The sequence below is a fragment of the Parasteatoda tepidariorum genome, chromosome 7 (genome assembly GCF_043381705.1).
Source record: "Parasteatoda tepidariorum isolate YZ-2023 chromosome 7, CAS_Ptep_4.0, whole genome shotgun sequence".
NCBI classification, from domain to species: domain Eukaryota; kingdom Metazoa; phylum Arthropoda; class Arachnida; order Araneae; family Theridiidae; genus Parasteatoda; species Parasteatoda tepidariorum.
In genome coordinates this window covers 63,933,617-63,952,710 of record NC_092210.1, presented here as the reverse complement: position 1 = coordinate 63,952,710, position 19,094 = coordinate 63,933,617, and the positions used below count along the sequence as shown (strand labels likewise).

Here is a 19,094-nt window from a genome sequence, read left to right as displayed (position 1 = left end):
GTTTTCAAAATTATAGTTTCTACTGCCGCACATGTTGTGAAAAAATATGGAGCCTGAAAAATAAATTTAACCGAATAAATGGTTTTTATGCCATGCTCTAAGGCCTAAACAAATTTTATCATTAAATTTTATCAAATGTTATAAAACCCTATTTTATTACTAATTTTACCAAAATTATTACCAACGAGCTTCGATAAAATTAACCAAGCATTTTAAAGCTCCCATGAAACCAGAAACACGGTAAATTTTACCTTATTCTGGTAGTTTTGGCAATACTTTTTCTTTGAGATTTTAAATTTAGTTTATTATTTTAAATTGAAAAATAATAAGATTCCTTAAAAATAAAGTGAAATTAAGAGATTATTTGTCGAATGAAACATTACCTCAGCCTCTTGTACGTAGATTGAAAATATGGAATGTTTTTTATTCTTGATGATTGGAATGATTGGAAATGATTGGGGATGATTGGAAACATTGTGAGTTAAAACGTTCCATAAGCTGTTAACAAGTTAAATCATGTCTTAGTGTGAATGGTTTAAAGGACCAATGACGTCAGCAGAAAATCTAATTAATTGAAATAGTGACGTTGAGTAGAAATAATTGCTTTCTAGGAATTTGGTATTGTATTTGTCCCCGATAGAAAATTAAGGAGAGGAAAAATGCAAAATAATTTCCGAATAATACACTTGGAATCAAAAATAAAATAAGCAAGAACTCTGAAGTTTTAGTTGGGTAGAAATAGATACTTTCTAGAAATTTGGCATTGTATTTGAGGAAAAATGCAAAATAATTTCTGAAAAATACGCTTAGAATCAAAAATAAAATAAACAAGAACTCTGAAGTCTTATTTTTCAATTTATTTCAATGTAAATTTTTTATGACCGCATAAGGAACAATTCCAAATTTAGTATATATTTAATAAACAAATAATTATAATTTTAGGAAATAAAGCATATTTTAAAAATATTTTCTGAAGAGTTTATAAAAAAAATCATGGTTTAAAAAAAACCGATTTAAATAAAATAAATTGACTTTTTTCAAAAATAGAAATCTAATAAATAAGATATCGTGTTTCTTGTAGCTTTTATGATTAGTCAAAGCAGTAAAAACATTAAGTAAGTGTATTTTACTGGAAAAATATCATACAATTCTCGTGAGATCGAATTCCACGTTCAGCTACTTTAATTAAAGGATTAACGTATCTATCCTTTATTTTCAGTGTTGTCTATCCCATAAACTCGCTCAGCTCAATTTGTTTTCTTATTTAGATATTTAATTCCATGGAAACGATGCTGCAAGAAAAAATAGCTGTTATTTTTATGCCTTAGTAAGAATTTTCGATGAAAAAAAATTTTTTTAAGCTCTTAAGACCTGAATGCATTTTTTTGTTTAAGGGTCTTATCTTAAGAAAATGAGCTTAGAAAAGCAGTTAAAATTCTTTTTTAAATCTTACCAATATTTTAATAAATTATAACAGAAAAATAAAGGGCTGTAGGAATCAGATATAGTTTCGAGTTAATCACTTTATATAGTTTTGTTTTCTTAACTTAAAATTTTTGAAAAAATATATTTTTTAGCATCTAAAATCTAAAATAAAAGCTGAAAATAGTTTGAAGCTTAATCTTAAATGTTATAAACCATTTATTTTCTCGACGATTGTTGTGCTGACTTTGTGTGTTTCACAGTGATATTTTCTTTAAATATTATTTTAAAATCTTTTATGTTAAATTCAGGATTATTTAATGCTTTTCTTAAATCTGTATAAAGATAAAACAAAACTAAAATGAAACAAAGAAAAATGAGGACACCTTTCTAAATTTATTATTTTTATGAATGTAATGTTTATAGTTAATTCAATAATGTTATTAAGCACAACCCAAACTGTAAAGCTAAAGTCTTGCAATATCCAGAAATATTATTGCATGCTCGTATTTTCTTTTATAAAATCAATCATAAATGAAAAGTATTATTTATAGGCTGCTGTAAAGAGTTTTAAGAAACAAAATGAAAGCTATAAAAATTAGATTCTCAAAATTCACTAAATTTTCCTTCTTATTGACAGAAACCTTTCCAGGAAAATGATCCGAGCAAACATTTCATCAATAATTATCTTATTTGAGGACGCGAATTAGAAAGAGGATTAATGCAGAACTAATTTCAATTAATACAATTAATTAAGAAACATATTAACTAAGAATAGTGGAATTGAAAATTAAGCATTCATGGCCGGGAATTGTACCAGGGAAAATAATAAACAAACAGGTGCACTAATACTTAAAACGTCCCTTCATAGAATGGAAATGGCTTTATAATCAGATAAAGAATGCTGCAGAACTTCCAGAGTGCATTGAGATGACTCACGAGTCTGGAAGCAGTTCTGTCAAAATAATTCTTTTGATTTGCAGCAGACAGTAGCAGGCAGTAACCCCCTGTTCTGAAATTAGTCTATGCGAAAACCCCGTTTCTGGTTACCCTGTTTTGCTCTTTGATTACAATGACGTCACATTCCGGGTACCTCAACTTTCATTTACAGTTATGTGATTAGCTCTTGGTATATTTTTCTGCATGATGTTAGCGACGCTGAATTTTTTGGAGTACGCTCGAATTTTTTCAACTCTTGAAAAGTGAACAATTGTTGATTAATTGACTTTTTGACCGATCCAGTTCATAGTGTTAACGTAGTTTCATTATTCTTTATTTATTAATAATTCTTTTAATAATATTTAAAACAATTAAAAAAGAACTACAATAAAAAAAGTTAAAATTTTAAAGAATAATCTAATACAGTTCACGATTTCTCGAAATTAGGGAACATTCTTACTGAATCTAGTTTGATTGTTCTACTTCAAATGCCCCAATCAGATAATCAAATTTTATATGTATATTTCATATGAATTCTTATCTTAATGAAAAAGTTAGAGTAAAAAATTACACAGCAACATTAGAAAATGTTTAGTATAAAAAAGAAAAGTTAGTTTTAAAAAGAATTTTAATTCAATACAAAATTGTTTGTTTATAAAGGAAAAAAGAAGTCTGTAAGAAGTTTGAAGCAAGAAGGAAGTTTGTTTGTAAGAGAAGAATGGGATGTATCAACTCTTCTTCTAGCATTCAATCCGATTAAACTTTTTTTGGCTTTTTCGAACGGCAGTGAAATCTTGGAACGGGCTCCAAGTACTCCAGGTCAGGAAATTGATCCGTTGGTATATTTTCAAATCTCCAAATATATAAGAGGATCCAGTTGTAAGCTTTTACCAATTGTTTGTTTCGTTGTATAAAACATTTTTTTGAGGGAGTTGATATCATTCACTTAAATTATATGTACTAAACAGAAATGTGTCAGCTTATGCTTGCGCCACCACCTTCTACATCCAATCATTTCCTTGATGATTCTCTTAAGATACATTATCAAAAATAAATAATTTTGCTCAGCAATAAATTTTAAAATTGCATTTTAAATTAAAAGATGTATTGTTTATTACAAATTTTGTTAGTGCACAATCGTTTACCAAATAGGCTGGTATATTAAATATAATATCTGCATGCCTCACATTTCGCATGAAGCTGATCGAATCTCTTAATCATTCAATAAATCTCTTTAACTGCAATTTATAATAATGCAATTTGCACCAGAAATTAACAGTTGCAAAAAGGTAAATAAATTTAGACACCTATTTGAATAAGCTTATCTTAAGGTTTGCTCTGAACCTAATAAAAATTAATCTGGCTATGAATCTCTATTATATGCGAAAGATTTCGCAATATTCTTTCTCAGATACGACGTAATATAATTTGGGATGGAATTCCCAAGCCTTTCAACGACACCGTATTATTTCATTATCTCCAGCTACGCCTTTCAGTCTGTGAATCCCGCTAAGTTTCAAAAGCCGCAGTCCCGTAAAACTCCATTATATGTCGACATAAAATGAGATCTGTGTATCCTGCGAAATTTAATATACAGTCTTAGTGGGACTTCGAATAATTTGGGCGACAAGCAGATCTGAATAATCTCTTCAATACACATCTTTTATGAAAGGTCACTCTGCAATAGGGTGTTAAAAGATTTCACATTAGATTCAAATAAACATCAAATGTGTCTGTCTATGTGATCTATATTGTAACGGGGTGACTTCCTCATGTTTTGATTGTAAGGAATAGAATATTATTATTTGCACATTTTTTCCGACAATGTTTATTCTGATTTAAGCTTTTAAGAAATCAATCACCTAAACAGAAACTATTTAAGTGAAAAGTGAAACATAAAAATATGCAATAAAATGATTTATAATTTTTTTCATTTGCTCAAATGCCATTTAAAGCGAAAACTTGCTTTGAAAAATTTTTGATAAATATTTTTAAGTATGTTTGATGCATTCTTTCGTGAATTGCCCTGTATTCTATTAGTGCGTTTCTCATGTTGAATATAAAGAGTAAGGAGTGGTACATATGTTTATTATTATTTAAAGCGCTCTATTTTTAAATGTATTTCACAGTTTCATCGTGTGTGAGTTTCTCATTAATGCAAATACAAAATATATGGAATTAAATATTTCGAACTTTACCAAAAATCGTAACAGATTTCATTCAGTTATATCGTATTTAAAAATTACTAAATAGATAAGTAATGACCCAGCTTTAAAATTTTAAGCAATAAATGTAAGTTGTTAAAATAAAGTTATGAGATTTCCTTAATATTTTTTTTCCAATTGAATTTACATCTCGCATTTTCTCCTTTTGAATCCTCTCTTTGGTAGCCTCAAAGAGTAGCAAATATTTTTCAACTTTTTTCGGAATTTAGATAGTTAAAAAACCTTTAGGGGACTGAATTCAAGTTTTGGCCATATTTTTAGAGTTCGAAAACTAGAGATTTGTTTAAGTGGATTTTCAGTAACGAAAGTAACAATAATGCCAGTGATATCAGTGTTATAAAGGAGCTGGGAAACCAAATTGAAGTTTTTCTACACAATCCAAGCAGAAACTCAATATTACCCGACCTAGCGTGACAAGATGTGTAGTTATACTATGGCACACAGCTTATTTATTCCTATTTTTTTCAGTAAATATCAGATGATGCGATTCACAGAAAACTCTTCTTTGATCATTCCGACTTTCAAGTAAACGACTCTGACACTCACAATCTTGCAGCAAGACTTATGAATTTTGGCCTTTCTAGATCTAATTCTGCGAAATCTTTTTTAATTGATTCCTTTCCTTCTAAAATTAATTGAAATAAAATGAAATAGTCGTCTTTAAAGTTAGCATTTTCACATTCTCGAGAAATATTGAAAGTAGTTCCAGTTTTAATAAACTTAAACATGAAACAAAATTTAATTTTAATCTGAATTGATACCCGCCTCCCCAAGGAAACTCTTTGGTTTTTAGGGGACATTATGACAAATATTACACTGATTTGAAGACATCTTGTCAACTTATTCACTGCTTTTAGAAAATTGTGTTCAATTTTTCACCATCGCTATGTAATTAAATATTTGCCAAAAATTTTCACTGGCCTTTGCGTTGATCCTAGATTTATCCCTTATAATTTCTAAGCTACGGGCTAGTCTTCGCAGAAATTTTCCTTAAACAACATAGAGGAAATGCTGCCCTAAACCCATTTCTGTTTTGAAAGCATTAAAGATTCATAAAATATTCAAACTTAAGAATCATTGATTCTAAAGAGTGCAAATTTGTAATGTCGATGTATCACTTGGTCAACTGCTTTCACCATGAAGGTTGATAGTTGAAACACTTAAATTTTAGTCTTATTACTTTATTAAAATTCCCCTAATTGCACATTTAACTAGTAAAATTATTTATTTGCACAAATACACACTTCATATTCTTTTACTTTGAGTGTTTTGCAAAAATTAAAAAAAAAAACTATTTCACAAGAGAATCTAAAAATTTTGTAACAAAACAGAAATTTGTACTGTTTAAATCCATGAAAAGCTTAAGCCATTTTAAGCCATTTTCAATAGAAAGCAACCATTGTTATATGCAGATAAATTAAACCCGAGGAGAGTTGAAAATGACTACATTATGCAAATGGATGCTGTATAATACATTTGAAGAATGAAGATTGAAACTATCCCATTTGCGAGCTTCAGTCTAATGGGTATCTTGGTAGAATTTCATAGCGTCTAATATAATTTTGGCTTAGCTTTCGGAAATAGTTATAAGTTAATAGTTACAATCATAATGATGGTCTGGTTAATGGGGAATAAACAAGTTGAATAATGTAATCTGAAAATAATTTAAACCTCATTACTATTTTCTATATATTTTATTTCTGCATCATTATAAAGAAAGACGCATTTTTAAAATCTAATTTTTAAAAGGCAAAACTTCATATTTCTTAGGAAATAGTTATGTTTACTATTTCAGCATTTTGTCAGTCATTTTTCATTTAGATTACAAAAGTTAGTTTCACGTAAATTGATGAGATTTTCTTCGTACATTTATAAGATTTATAAAGAAAGCGAGATCGGATTTAGCGAAATCGGATGTGATTAATACATTGAATAAATAATGATTTTTATGAAACATTCTGACTTTAAAGTGTAAAGAAAAGTTAATGAACCCTTTTTTTTTGGCATTTAAATTGTATTGCATTTTATATACACCGAAGAGCCATTACATTATGACCACCCCCTATCTATAACAATGGGCTCGCCCAGGAACAATGCTTTCATGGGGCACAATAGGACCCATAATCTTCATAGAACAATCTCTGACGTCTGTGAGCTACTTGAACATAGTTGCAGACCAGGTTCATCCATTCATAGCAAGAGTTCTTCCTGCGGGGGATGGTAGTTACCAACCATGTCATAAGGGTCGAATCGTCATGGATTGGTTCGAGGAACATTCCGGTGACTTTCAAGTCATGTCTTGGCCCCCAAATTCACCTGACCTTAATCCAATAGAGCATTTGTGGTCCTACTTGGAAAACCAAATTCGTGCTGCCACGCTACCCCCTCGCAATGTGAGGGAATTACAGGACCAGTTGCTGAGCGCTTGGTACCAGATTCCTCAGAGTACCTATTAGCACCTTGTGGAATCAATGCTACGGCGGGTGCTAGCAGTTTTGAGGGCTGAAGGTGATCCTACATGTTATTAGCAGGGTGGTCATAATGTAATGGCTCTTCGGTGTATATAAAAAGCTTAAAACACACGTGATAATTATAAATACTTACATACGTTGGAATTATTTTAATCTAATAAAATGGTTATCTGATATTCTTCAAATATAAACCACATATTCTTACTATATATATTATGAATTTCATGGGCTTTTAAGAGAGGTCAAGCATTTTAAACTCCTTATTGCTAATACCCTTAAAAAATAAAAATAATTTGGACTTAAAGAAATAAAAATATTTTTATGAATTTTCGACTGGGAATAGTATTTGTGTAATCTTATAACGGTAATTTTCAAATAGTTAATAAGCTCTATAAATATACGTATGAAATATTTCATAAATGAATAGTTAATAAACACTCGTAATATATACGTATGAAATATGTTTAAGATCATTATAATACAGATAAATGCATTAACACAACTATTTCTGTGCTATATACTCGTTAAGTTCGAACAATGTTTTGTCTCTCGCGTACGAAAAGATCGTATAAGTAAATAAAACTTAAAGGTCTTCAATATTAAAAGCGGATCTATTTGGTTATAGAATACTTGAAGAAACAGCTCTAATTCCTCAATCTTTTCAATGCAAATCAATACGTGCATAAAACATAACATCGTTTGAGAGATAATATATTTTATCCAAGATACGATGGCAAAATAATTTTAATTAAATGGATTTATCTTCCTATACTTAATTTAAATCATTATTCTCTTTTTTTGGGGGGCTACAATTTAATAGTTACTTTTTGAAATTTATATTTTCATCACATTGTTTTAAATAGTAAATTTTTTGTCGAAAATATTTGGGGGTTTCTCTCTTTAATATTTTACATAGACAACTATTTAAACAAAAAAAAGTTGAGATTTAAAAAAAAAATGTCTATTTATTAATTTAGGAAGGCATATATTTGTATTTAAAAAAGGTTTTTTTAACTGAACAAATTAAAAAACTAACTACTTTTTACACTTAAAGAACAAGAAGTTATTTTTTGTTCAAATGTAATGTATTTTATTACTCATAAAATTTTAAAAAAAGAGATGGTTAGAAACAGGCAATTTTTGCGGCTGGATTTAGTCGAAGAATAATAAAAGAGGAAAGCTTTCAAAATATAATTCTTTTCTGTATGAATAATTTACTAAACAACGATAATTGAAGGTTTCTGAGTTATTTTTCATTTGCTTTTTAATTAAAAGTGTCACCAGAATTTTTTCAAAAAATTATTAATGAATGAACAAACTTGTAAAGAATCTGTTTTCTTCTAACTCAATGTAACATTATCTTGTAGCTTTAACTTAGTTATTTGTGTAACTAGATGTTAAAATAATCTATCATATCTTGTTGCAACTATACGCTGTTGTTATCTCAACGTTTTCTCTTACGAATTACCCATTAAATTCATTGCTTTTTAACTTACAATTATAGAGTGTACATTCAGAAATAAAAACGTGTCATTTCATTGCCCTTTCTTCCTATGTTCACGTTTGCATGCTGATATATTTAGACTACCTAACATAATGAACGTTAATGTTTAGAAAATAATAAGTAATTCAAGAAATTTTTATTTAATTCTTTAATGGCTGAGAAAAAAATTTAAAATTATTTCAAGATGAATCTGATTGAGAACTTGTCTGAGTATTATTTTGTACACACAAGGAAAGGACAGCAGTCGGGATAATGTCCACTTCCTTGTTGAACTTCACAGCCTGGTGATGCAAAAATCACTCCACACCTACAATAACCAAACAAATATTCTACAGGATATGGGAAAAATAGAAAATTAAATAAAAAAAATACAAACAATAAAATAAAAATATGAAATAAAAAGTATTTTTTAAAAATTTTTTTTTTTAAATGGCGGGCACTTGGGATGTATTGTCTTATTGGCCAGGAGTGCCAGAACTGCTACTTTCTTCTCGTTACAAAGTGGGCACCTGTTGCGAAGCCAAGGCGGTGGAGCAGCGTCGCCCACGTCACACAACCACAAACCCGTTTATAGGACAGGTCACATTCACATAGTCACAAGTCACACAAAGGAGAAAGGACATAGAACACAGAGAGAAAGAAGTATCCATGCCCTGAGCGGGATTCGAACCCGCAACCATCGGCACCGCAGTCAGGCACGCTAACCATACGGCTATCTGGTCGGCGAAACATAAAAATAAAAAGTAGCAATTGAAACTTTGTACACGGCAGATTTAAAGGAAGCTTTTTTTCATTTTAGACCTAACTAATTTTGTACATTTGGGATCTTGTTTATGCATCTCTGAGAGGAAGAGAAGTTTTGAAAAAGTGATAATTTGTTAAAACATTATAATTAGTATATGATTAGAGCGAACATAACTGCTCAGATGACTTTATCAAAATAGCATCATTTTGAAATATGATGTTCCGCTGTTGTTACATTTAATTTACTGTTAACATTTCGAATAAAAATTATTAGTTAAACTACTCGTAAATGGATTTTTTTCACGAAACGATGGTGTTTATTTGACTAAAGGCACCAACAAGTTTAATTGCTTATTAATAATGCTAATATATGTACCACATTGCTGTTAGAATTTTCATTCTAAAATTACGGTAAAACAAACAACAGCAGTCTGCACGTCTAATTAACCGCAAAGTTTACGGTGAAGAACATATTTTATCTTTACAGCTTTCAAACCGCTTACAACTAGTAGGTTTAAAAAAGCTCGAATACAAAATTATATGGTTTTTTAACTGTAACTCGCATGGTTTCAAATCCGTTAAAAAATGGTTGAATTAGTTTATCTGGTTGTTTCACTTATCGTAAGAAATGTGAAATGCTAGACTTTTCGTGTTAAGCAGCTTTATGGTGCACATCTGAATGAAAGTATCGAATTTGAACAGTACTGAATCGAACAAAAATATGAAGAAAAAAAACGAAATGACTTTTTACTCAACCCAATAGTTAATAGTTAATAGTTAATTTAATAGTTAATTTTATCATCGCTCTGTTTTCAAAAGAAAGGGGAGAAAAACTAGGAAAAAAAAGGCATTCACGAAATTTTTCCTGTACTATCTCCATAAATTTGAGTGAGAGTCCAATAAGATTATTTTATTCACTTAATTACTAACTTGGGATTCCTAAAAAGTATAGTTTTACTTAATTATTTTACTAAGATTATAAAAATTTATATTGATAGCGATTATTAAGTAGTATTCTGTATACTTACCCTGCTCCATCCAATGATCCAGAGCTACAGGTGCCACGTTCACATTTTTCATCATTATATCTAGTTTCTCCAACAGGTATTTTACCAAAATCTTCTTTTTCACAGTAACCTTCAGAAAGTATGAAGAAAATATCATCATAATAATATTACACAGCATTGTAAAACTATCTGGTTCATATAATTGCCAATGAATTTTTGAACACATGAAGAATGAATATTAAAAAATTCTGAGAAGTATGATACTGTTTTAAACGATATGTAAGATATATCGTGAGATTTATCTTATATATCGTTTATATTAAAGATCTAGTGGTTTATATTAAAGATCTAGAGGTTAATATTAAAGATATTAATATAAACCGAAAGGTCCTGTGATATTAAAACTTAATTTCTAGAGGGTTAAGCTCCGCTGAATGTTTGAAACCATTTCTGCTGGCAACACTTTTACAGTCATTACAGGAAATGAAAGTAACAATAAAAAGTACTTAAATCTACTTCAACTTTTACTTTTGAAATTTAGTAGTGTTACACTTGTACTTTTGTTACTTTCTTGAGAGAAAAATTACACGTATTGTTGAAGAAAATGTGTAAAGCCAATAGTCTTTCTTAAATTTATTTTTAAGAAGTTTCTTCAAAAAATCTTTTTAGAAATTTTTTAAATTAAAAAAATTTTTCGAAATTTAATTTCGTTTTACAATAAATAGATAAATGCTACTGGTAAGTTTATTCATAAACTTGCTTGCAAATTAATACAGACAAAATGGAATGCGCTCCACTATTTGCATGTAATCTCATAGCGACCGACTTAATTCTGTTGAATTCCTTCTTTTTTTTCCTTAAAGTACCAATTGTCACTCTTATGCTTGTATTAGCTGTTATAAACATTTTGATCGACTTGGATTTTTTTTAAAAAAAATTTTAAAAAATTTAAATTTAGGGAAATTAAAATAAAAATTAACAAATCATTCTTGGCGCTTTTTTTTTTTTTTTTGAATTCAAGAATTATACTTTTTCTAAAATATATAGATGGTAAATACATTTTCGATTGAGTATTAAAGAGTGTACTGATATGATACGAAATACGAGATATTATTCAATTTCTTTAAGGGTTAGTTCACAGTGAGCACCAACATCAACGTCACAGCTCATTGCGTACTCTTTGCAAACGCTCTCTATTAGATTTTTGAAAGGTTACATAATGCGCTTGCGCAGAAGGCCTAATATTGAAGCTCGTTGATGTCAATCTTCACCATGAATCCACCTTAAGTGTACTTAAAGTAGTTACTTTTTCAGAGCAGCTATTTTTTCTTGCACTATTCGTTACCACAGAGAAATATATTATTATGAATTTGTATATATGTGTGTTTAATTTTGTAAATGTTCTTTTGCTATAAAGCTGACCCTAAATAAACAGTTTAATTAGAAAATTTGATAGAAAATCACGTAATTTTAACGTAATTTGGAGAAACTGATGCCCAATGCATATTTTATGGAAGACTCTGATTGACGACGTTTTTTGCCGACTGGGTGATACTTTTAGTGGCTTGGCAATACTTGACGACCATTTTGGTAAATAAAGTATAGTTCTGGAAAATTTGAGTTTAGAAGTGATAAGACCAATATTTGCGGTAAGCGAGAATTATCTAAAATCATGTCGAAAGTTCCGGGGTTTTCGTCGCTAAGCCTATAAAAATGGGAGTGTGCCTTGCAGAGAGGGTGGAAGTAGAGTATTAGTCTGTTCGTGACTGCAGAAGTGTTCTGATTTGTTAATCTCTCCTGAGTTAATTGAACCGTCTGAGGTTGTAAGCCCCGTATACTGCACTACTATTTAAGCTGCAATTAAGAGCTAGCAAAAGCTGTTTTTTTTATGGAAGATTCTGATAATATATTTTTGGAGTCTTAAGGACTGTTTTAATCATCTCTAATTGTGTTCGGTACAATACACTCTAATGCTTGAGTATGTAAAAAAAAGTTGCAAAAGAACAACACTCTTACCCAAATGATTTCAGCATAACTTAAGTTATATACAACACGAATATACATACTTACCATTATCCGTATTAAGAGGTTCAATGTAAGTATAACATTCGACGTTTGGTAAAAAAATGGATAATCCCAGAAGTAGAAATATACAACATGAATGCGTCATTTTTTTCTTTCTTCTTAACGCAAAAAACTAAGTAAAATAAAGGGTGATTAACTTTTTTTAATAACACTAGCATTGACAAATATTTTCTAATAACACTAGCTTAGAAATTATAACACAATTAAAAATATTTTTCAAAATATACACTGTTTACTTACAATTCACGTGTGACTTAATTATATTAAACATAGTCTAATGCTATTGCTTAATATTAAAATATCAGAAAATGCTCCATTTATATTTTCCAAAATATATGTTTTAAAACCTGTAAGGTTTTAATAAAAGTACAAACCGTTTTAGTAATATAATTTTTTGAGAATATTTTATGATATTCTATGTTATTCAAGCAAACATTTTAAAATTGGTAGTGTTGAAGGGGTTTGAAAAATTCATAGACTGATAAAATCGTTTTCTGAAAATATCGGTTTTTATTTAGTTGAAGTACTGGTTTTTAATAAAGGAAAGAGCTTTAAGAGAACTATATCTTTTACATCTAGCGATAGATGTAAATTAACCTATCTAGATAACCAAAATAAAGATTAAATTTTAAAAGTTGTCCAAAATTTCTGGATATTTAAATTTTTAAAAAGAATGTTGCGATTTTTTAAGCTTTGAAATTTAAGCAAATAGCATCATAAACTAATAGTAATAGTAACTTAAAACAATTTTTGTGAAAATATATTTTTAAATTTTCCTGACAAACATTTTTTTTTTATATATAATGTCTGACAAATGTATTGTTAATGTATTATTTATTATTAAATTAAAAAAAATTCCTTAACAAAAACTAAAAAAAAACCCAATATTCTACAAAATCCATATAAAAATTTCTACTTAAAAGTTTGCGCCCAAAACGCTAATATTGTAAGCTTTATGCATACTTTTTTTCAATTGAAACATCACTAGAATTTAATATCTGAATAAGGATTCGAAAGAATTGAACCATTTTGTGCTCTGCGTGAAGAAACGTACTTAATTATTTTATTGCAGCAATAAAATCTTCACCAAAGAAATATGACTGGAGTACTGGATTTAATCGCAAATATGTAGGAAGAAAAAAGGCAGAGTATTGAATCACAATTTCATGCAAATTTGACAGCATAACTTTATAAGTGTTTCATGCAACGTCGCATTTTTAAACCTAGCTACTTGATTTTATGATTTAATTTGAACTGAATCATGGCTCTATTTTACATCTTATAAAGGTTGCAGTAAATTTGCACTATATTATGATTACAGATATCGATATTATATTTCTTTGTTGATGTTGCAAGGGTTTTGAATCTTGAGTGTAGAATATAAACTACACGTATTAACATCCACAAAAAGAGTTTTCAAAAAACTACCACATGCTTGACTGAGTGTAGAAATAAAACATTTTATACATCATTTACAACATCATGCATACACCATATAAAATGTTTTTTTATGACTGCATTAAATCATAGAGTAGTTTGAATTTTGTAAGCGTAATAAAAAAAACTTATAGCTTACTGTGATAAAATAATAATTTAAGAAAAATGCAGATGTTTACCTAATTTGAAAACCAACTTTTTTGATTTCCTAAAAAGAAATTAACTAAAAATCCTAAGAAAGAAGGGAATTACACAAACTGGTTTTATATTTACAAAGCAAATGTGTAAAAGGACATTCATAATATTTTATGTGACTTTCATTGCCGTAAATGTAATTGATCTGCTTATACAGACTAATGTAATATCATGCTTATCAAGTTTTTTTAAAACACTGAAAGATAAATTGTTGCAAAATATTTTATGAAAAGAGCAAAAGTTATTTCATTAGCTAAGACATGATTCGATACTATGAAATAAATTGCTAATTAGCTTTTAAGATCTTGCGAAATTTACAAACCATTTTTGTAGAAGGGTTTGTAACCGAAAACCATCTTAATTAAATAACAAAAAATATTCGATTACAATTTAAAAGAAGCACTTTTAAAATCGTATGCACAAATAAAGAAAAATAATAATAAATTCTGATTTTTAAGCTTTTAATAAAATAAGTATAGTAACACATATTTTAAAAACATATTAAACATTAGTAATACATAACATAACATATTAAACATTATAAACATATTAAACATTATAAACATATTAAACATTATAAACATATTAAACATATTAAACATTAGTGTAGTTTGTAAATTGTACTAGGTTTATGAGATATTTTGCGGATATATATTTCAAATAAAAAATGAATAAGTAGGATTTTTCTACTTTACCTCACTTAAAGAATTTCGAACTTTCTTAAAATGCTTATCTTCACTTCGTCTCTATAAATATAAAAGCGAAAATATGTCTGTATGCATGTAGTAACTCGAGAACGGGACCGCCGATTTGGATCGTATATTATGCAGTCATTTGCCTACTTTTGCAGAGTGGTTTGTAAACAATCGTCATTTTCCAGTGTCTTTCAGTTCTGATGAAATATCGAAAATACGAAGTTTCATTGCTGAAATCTATTGTGACAGATTGAAATTTTCTTAATATCTTTTGAACGGTTTGCCTGATTGGCAATACGTTTATTGTTCTAGAATACTACTATTTTTTAGAATGATTTTGAAATATCTTCCATCTCTCTAAATTGGGTTGTGCAATATTGAAAAACGTTTTTTTTTTCATTGTGTCAACGTTGTGCTGTCATAAACGCAGCATCGTTACAAATTGTTTAAAAAAAAATAAAATCGTATGAAATACTAAGTACTTAATTAAATCTCTCTAAGCTCATAGTTTAAATGAAGTAAAATTGAGTGATAGAAGCAAATACAGCAGCTAACATTGTTCGGTATAACAAAAGCTATGAAAATTAAAGATTTGCTACTTTTAACTGTCACGGGTAATTTCAAACATAATATACTTATTCTTATTTTTCTCAGCATTTCAATTTCAAGACACTTAAACTTATTGAACTCAGATAATAAAGCCTTTTGTTGACAAATATTGATATTAATTATTATTTTTTGACATTTTGTTTGAACGCAAATTATTAATTCTCTAACTGTATATCATTATACTTTAAATGAAAAAGTCATAAAATTTATAAAAACAGTCTCATGATATGCTATGGTATGAGGAGAGGTTGGGCAATAACAGCAGCTAGATGCTTTAAATGTACAAGAAGGATATGTTTGCCGTCCGGCCTGTGAAGGGGGCAGGGAACTGTCCTTGCATCAGAAAGGTCCTGGGCTCGAATCCCGGGCAAGGCATGGATGTTTCTTTCTCTCTCTGTGTGTTCCATGTCCTTTCTCCTTTGTGTGTGAATGTGACCCGCCCTATAAACGGATTGTGGTTGTGTGAATGGCGTGGCAGAAGTCGAATTCCTGGCCATAGATGGCGCCACTGAAAAACAGGAAAAATCGTCCCCCCCCCGTGCCTAAACAGGCATATGACAAAAAAAAGGATATGTTTGTGTATTTAAATTCAAAACCTAGATTAGTCAAGTCTCAAATCATGGATCTGAATATATTTCGAAAAGAAAAAAATTTAACCGCAAAAATGTTTCGTCTAAGGCGTAAATGTTTCGTATAAATAAAACTGATTGGCAATCAAATATCCATTTTAATTACCAATTAAACATGCCGTATAAGTTAAAACACTGATTTTGACGTAATACTCATTTACTTGGTTATGCTGTTTTTTGTTCAACAACAACGTCATTAAGCTAAGTTACATTTTAAAAGTTTATTTTCTGCATTAAAATATTATTTGCTCCGTTAGATCTTTGTAATTCAAGAAATTTAGAATAGTTTAAATTAGTTTCGTTTTAGCGAAAGAAAAAAAATCCTTACAAGTAAAATTCATTCGCTCTCAAGAGAATATTTTAATTGCTAACACAACAATAATAACTTTGTTAATGCGCTAATTAGAGCTAATTTGAGCTAATCAGCATAGTTGTTTTGTTTAAAATGCTATTATATATTGCATTGAACTTTTTAATAACAAATTCACCACGATAACTAATTTCGACAAATATGAAAGATTTCTCAAAACGCTCAGGAACTAAAAGTGCAAAAATTAAATTGGAAATGTAAAAATGTTAAATGTAAGAGAAAATTTAAAAATTTAATTAACATTTTAATTAACTGGTTTAGGGCACAAAAAACCTGCACTTTATTGATTTTCTTAATCCTAAGAAAAAGAATACATTTTTCTTGTAAAATATGGATTTAATTTTAAAAATAATGGTTTTTTGATACTTATGTACGCTACCCTACAATGATTGAAGAGACACTTTCAGTTTTTGATATTTTTTTTTCGAATTTCTCCAGAAACACTAAGAAAGTTATTTTATAACTTTTAAGATGTTATGTCATGCGGGTTTTCATACTCATCAATATATTTTAAGGCTTTCAGAGCTTTGAGAGACAAGCAACAAATTACGAACGTAAAATAATGTTCTTGAACATTCTATGCCAGAAAATATGGCAAAAAGTTTGTAACTTGTTTCGAATACTTTGGATGTTATAGCAACAATGGTTTAAATTTTCTTAAACCAGGGAAAATATTCATGAAAATATGAATATTTTAATACTTACGTTTTCATACTATTACTATAAAAAATATTCAATAAAATTAAACAAAATTTTTATGTAATTTTTAATTAATGAAAATCTATCCTTTTGAATTTCAAAATAATGTGTTAAAAAATTGTGCAAGATATGAGCATTTAAAGTAACCTTTTCATACTGCACATGCGCAAAAAGATTTGAAATGTGTTTTATCATAATTTCGTGTAGAACTGTTTTTGTTAACTTATGAAATAGTTTGATTTGAATATTATGAAAGTTTAAAAAGCTTCCAGTGTTTTTCTTTTAATGTAATTTTTTTCAAAATTTTGACAGGATGCTCTGAATTTTCTACACATTGAACATTTTATTTTGTACCATAAAAAAAGGTTTATTAACGTCAGAATTTTATTTTCCTATTAAATTAATTAAAAAATTTATTCAGCAAATAAAATTAAAAAAAATTCTATAGCAATCGAGCTTGTAGAACTTCAAAGGATCATGAAATGAAAGATAGTGCCCTTTTTTACAAGTATCAAATACGTATACTGAATGCAAAATTTTTCCGAAGTGTGGGGCAAATATTTCCACTTATCGAAGGTACAGCACTTTTTCCTAATATTTGTAAGGATTTCGTAATCTATTTATTTTATTATTATTATTTTTATTCTATTATTATTTTCAATTCATTGTTATTTTTATTCTACTATGTATTATTTTTATCCTATTATTATTTTTTTCTATTATTATTTTTATTCTATTATTACTCTTATTCTATTATTAATCTAAATTTTTCGATTTTGCTGGATAGGAAAAATTTTAGAAAAAGTAGTTATTTGTTTTTCATCATTATAATTTTTTAGGTTGATCTTGCTTCCTTAGATCGAAAATATTATTTTCGCAAACATTGCAAAATTAAATTTATGACATTGTGGAAAATCAAATTTTTAACTAATTATGAAAAAAGTATTTCAAGTTACAATTTACCAAATTTGTTATATCAAAAGAGCAGCTTGGTTTTCAAATATTATTTAATATCTAAAGAAATTATTTGGATTCACAAATAGAGTCGAAATTCTTAACGCGTTAAGAAAAATTTCAAAATTTAAATTGAATTTATTATTATAAAAAATCACTGCTTATATTTTTAATATATATATATATATATATATATAATATTTCCTTGACTATTTATTGAATATTTAATGACTCTATGAAATTATTGATGAAAATTTTAAATAATAATTTTTATATTCAAAAAACTAAATGTTTTAAACGAAATTGTTATGTGTTGGAATCGATAAATGCTTTTAAATGCAACTTCTGTTTCCAATTTGAAAAGCTAAATTAAATTTAATCGTTAAATATTTTTTTACATTAAAGAAAAATTAAAAATTTAAAAAAGCATTAAAAAGTGCCGAAAATGAAAATTATCTGAAACCGTATTCAGAAACTCTCCCAATGTTTTGGAAAATCTGTGCTCAAACAGACGAGTTCTGTAAATGCCAGTAATATCTATATAGTGAAATTGTATTCAGAAAGTCACTGATATTTTTCTGTGATTACTGTGTAAGACGGATTATTTCAGATGTTGTCCCTGGAAGCGGTCTGTCGAGTAAGCAGTTTATATCTAAGCATTATCTTCGGAATGATGATTTTCTGCGAATTCAACGTTTTAAAGTTTCAATTGTGTTAACTATGATTGCTTTCTTCATTCTGTTATGCTATGCCTAATTACAGATTGAGTGTCTTATTTTTTTAAGTAGACTTTAAGGTTTACCACGCTAATTCTTAACATGTTCTTAGGCCTAACCTCTATTTTGATGGAAGAAAGAAAACAGATTTTTGGTTAAATTTCTTCATTTTATCTACAAAATAATAAGGTGGCAATTTTTGCCAACTATATCATTTAAGAGGAGACTTCTCTGAGAGTCAAATCTTAAAACGTTGTCTAGATGACTCGTATTCTCCAGATTTTTTTGGCAACTTCAATTAATTGATTGATCACGTAACTATTAAAAAAATAATAATTTTATAGTCACCTAAACTATTGATCTACAACATTTTATGCTATTTTGCAATAAGCG

At 28.4% G+C, this 19,094-nt stretch overlaps 2 protein-coding genes across 3 annotated transcripts in view; one reads left to right on the top strand and one right to left on the bottom strand.

Annotated features, from left to right (window-relative positions):
• The window catches only part of LOC107452671 (prohormone processing protease amontillado), a 274,223-nt gene that overhangs the window by 53,762 nt on the left and 201,367 nt on the right, over positions 1-19,094 (top strand). The window lies entirely within an intron of this gene.
• LOC107452681 (toxin-like protein 14) lies at positions 8,683-14,955 on the bottom strand. Of its 2 annotated transcripts, none has more exons than XM_016069238.3 (4): positions 14,725-14,955; positions 12,383-12,509; positions 10,334-10,442; positions 8,683-8,868 (listed from the first exon to the last, which is right to left on the bottom strand). In XM_016069238.3, exons 2-4 carry the CDS (start codon positions 12,480-12,482, stop codon positions 8,775-8,777), a joined length of 303 nt encoding a protein of 100 aa, XP_015924724.1. In that variant the 5' UTR covers positions 12,483-12,509; positions 14,725-14,955; the 3' UTR covers positions 8,683-8,774. The 2 variants fall into 2 exon arrangements, with proteins under 2 accessions (XP_015924724.1, XP_042903493.1); XM_043047559.2 differs by lacking the exon at positions 14,725-14,955 and adding an exon at positions 14,014-14,578.